Source organism: Pseudochaenichthys georgianus, chromosome 6, assembly GCF_902827115.2.
Source record: "Pseudochaenichthys georgianus chromosome 6, fPseGeo1.2, whole genome shotgun sequence".
In the NCBI taxonomy this organism is placed as follows: Eukaryota; Metazoa; Chordata; class Actinopteri; order Perciformes; family Channichthyidae; genus Pseudochaenichthys; species Pseudochaenichthys georgianus.
The window spans coordinates 42,569,973-42,571,702 of NC_047508.1; the positions used below are offsets into that span (position 1 = coordinate 42,569,973).

At 44.4% G+C, this 1,730-nt stretch overlaps 1 protein-coding gene across 1 annotated transcript in view; it reads right to left on the minus strand.

Annotated features, from left to right (window-relative positions):
• Window positions 1-222: 222 nt before the first annotated feature.
• The window catches only part of asz1 (ankyrin repeat, SAM and basic leucine zipper domain containing 1), an 85,697-nt gene continuing 84,189 nt past the window's right edge, over window positions 223-1,730 (minus strand). Inside the window, exon 16 of the mRNA XM_034085842.1 lies at window positions 223-629. Within this exon, the coding sequence (XP_033941733.1) occupies window positions 492-629 (138 nt within the window). The 3' untranslated portion in view covers window positions 223-491. The remainder of the gene's footprint in view (window positions 630-1,730) is intronic.

Sequence of the window (1,730 nt, forward strand, 5' to 3'; positions counted from 1 at the left end):
TGTTTTCTCTTGGCCCGTGCTACATCCGTCAAATACTACACCTTTTTGATGAAAATCAGGCCGGCTGTTTTTCCGTATCACCGCAGTTAAACAGACCGGCCAACCAAAAACATAATCTCCTTAAATAATATCATCTCGTCTGAAAATGATCACATATTCACAATTTAAAAGCAAAGTCTTTTCATTGAAAACAAACTTCAGATTTTAATCTTAAATCCCCCGTGTAATCGTTTCTCAACAGAAACTTTAATTTAAACTCTTTGAACACAAACAAAGACTCAGAACGACAACTAAAAAGACAAGACGGAGAAAGTAGAAAATGAGAGGAACCGCACAAATACAAAAAACGTCTCGTCAAAACACTTTCCTAAATCAGTCTTTTCATAATCCAGTTACTCGCCGACCGTCATCAGAAACTAAACACTATGACGGCTAACATGATACACATTGTTGAACACACACTCCTGTTGTTGAACACACACTGCTGTTGGTTAACACACACTCCTGTTCATCTGCAGCAGCAGCAGCAGGACGGACGCTCCCAGCGCGCTCAGTGCGACTCCGGACAGGAAACGCTTCCTCCCGATGCCGAGCTGAGGAAGCGGACTGAAATGTTCAACTTCCTCCATCTGAGGAAGAGGAGGAGGAGAGGTTTGCATGAGAGAAAGCACAACAAATTAACACTTTTCTAATGAATTCAGTCAATTAAAGTTGAAAACATGTTCTATCGAGCCCAGGCGTGGCCGACCCGCGGCGCCTCAGTTCATATCGAATTATAATTGTGTGGGTTTTTTTGCGCATATGTATCCCAGCTCACAAAGGGTTAACATCACACAAGTTCCAGCCCAATCGTTACACAGAGTTTTCAACAAAGAAGTGCTTCAGCCAATCAGAATGCAGACCCTGCAGTGCTGGAGGCGGGCTTTACGGCACTCGCGATGTGACAGGAGAGAGATCTGCTTCCGATGTGCAGAAATATAACTCCGATAAAACCGTAATAACTCAATATGATGTTGTCAAATCAGAATGTGGTGTGTGTGTGTGTGTGTGTGTGTGTGTGTGTGTGTGTGAGAAGGCCTGCTCCCGGAAAGCTGGCAGCAGAGCTTCTGTCCGTCAGAGGGTGAGGTACAGGTTGAGATGTCATGTGAGGAGAATTAACTCAAACACTTCATTTATTTACATGTATTGCTAAATGCCGGTCATGAATGTGTGTGAGAGATACACACAGAATAAAGGCCCTTTCATGCTTTTGAGCCCCTTCCACATCCTCTGCACGTTTCACAGAAGCAACACGAGTTTGTGTTTGGCCTCTGGTCTTAATACCGGTACGAGAGGTTTAAGTCCATTTCTGTCAATACCATGGACCGTGACATCTATAGGAAATCTGGCTGAGCGGAGGTACATGTTTCTGTATGTGAGAGGGTGTGTGTGTCTGTGGGAGGGTGTGTCTTTGAGTGTGTGTGTGTGTGTGTGTGTGTGTGTGTGTGTGTGTGTGTGTGTGTGTGTCAATTATTGTTCATTTTTAGATTTTCATAGATTTTCAAAAGAGAGAGGTCGGGGACATGTGGCTCTTTGCCTGATTGGTTGGCCACCCCAGATCTAGCCCAATAACTTATGTACATTACACACACACACACACACACACACACACACACACACACACACACACACACACACACACACACACACACACACACACACACACACACACACACACACACACACACACA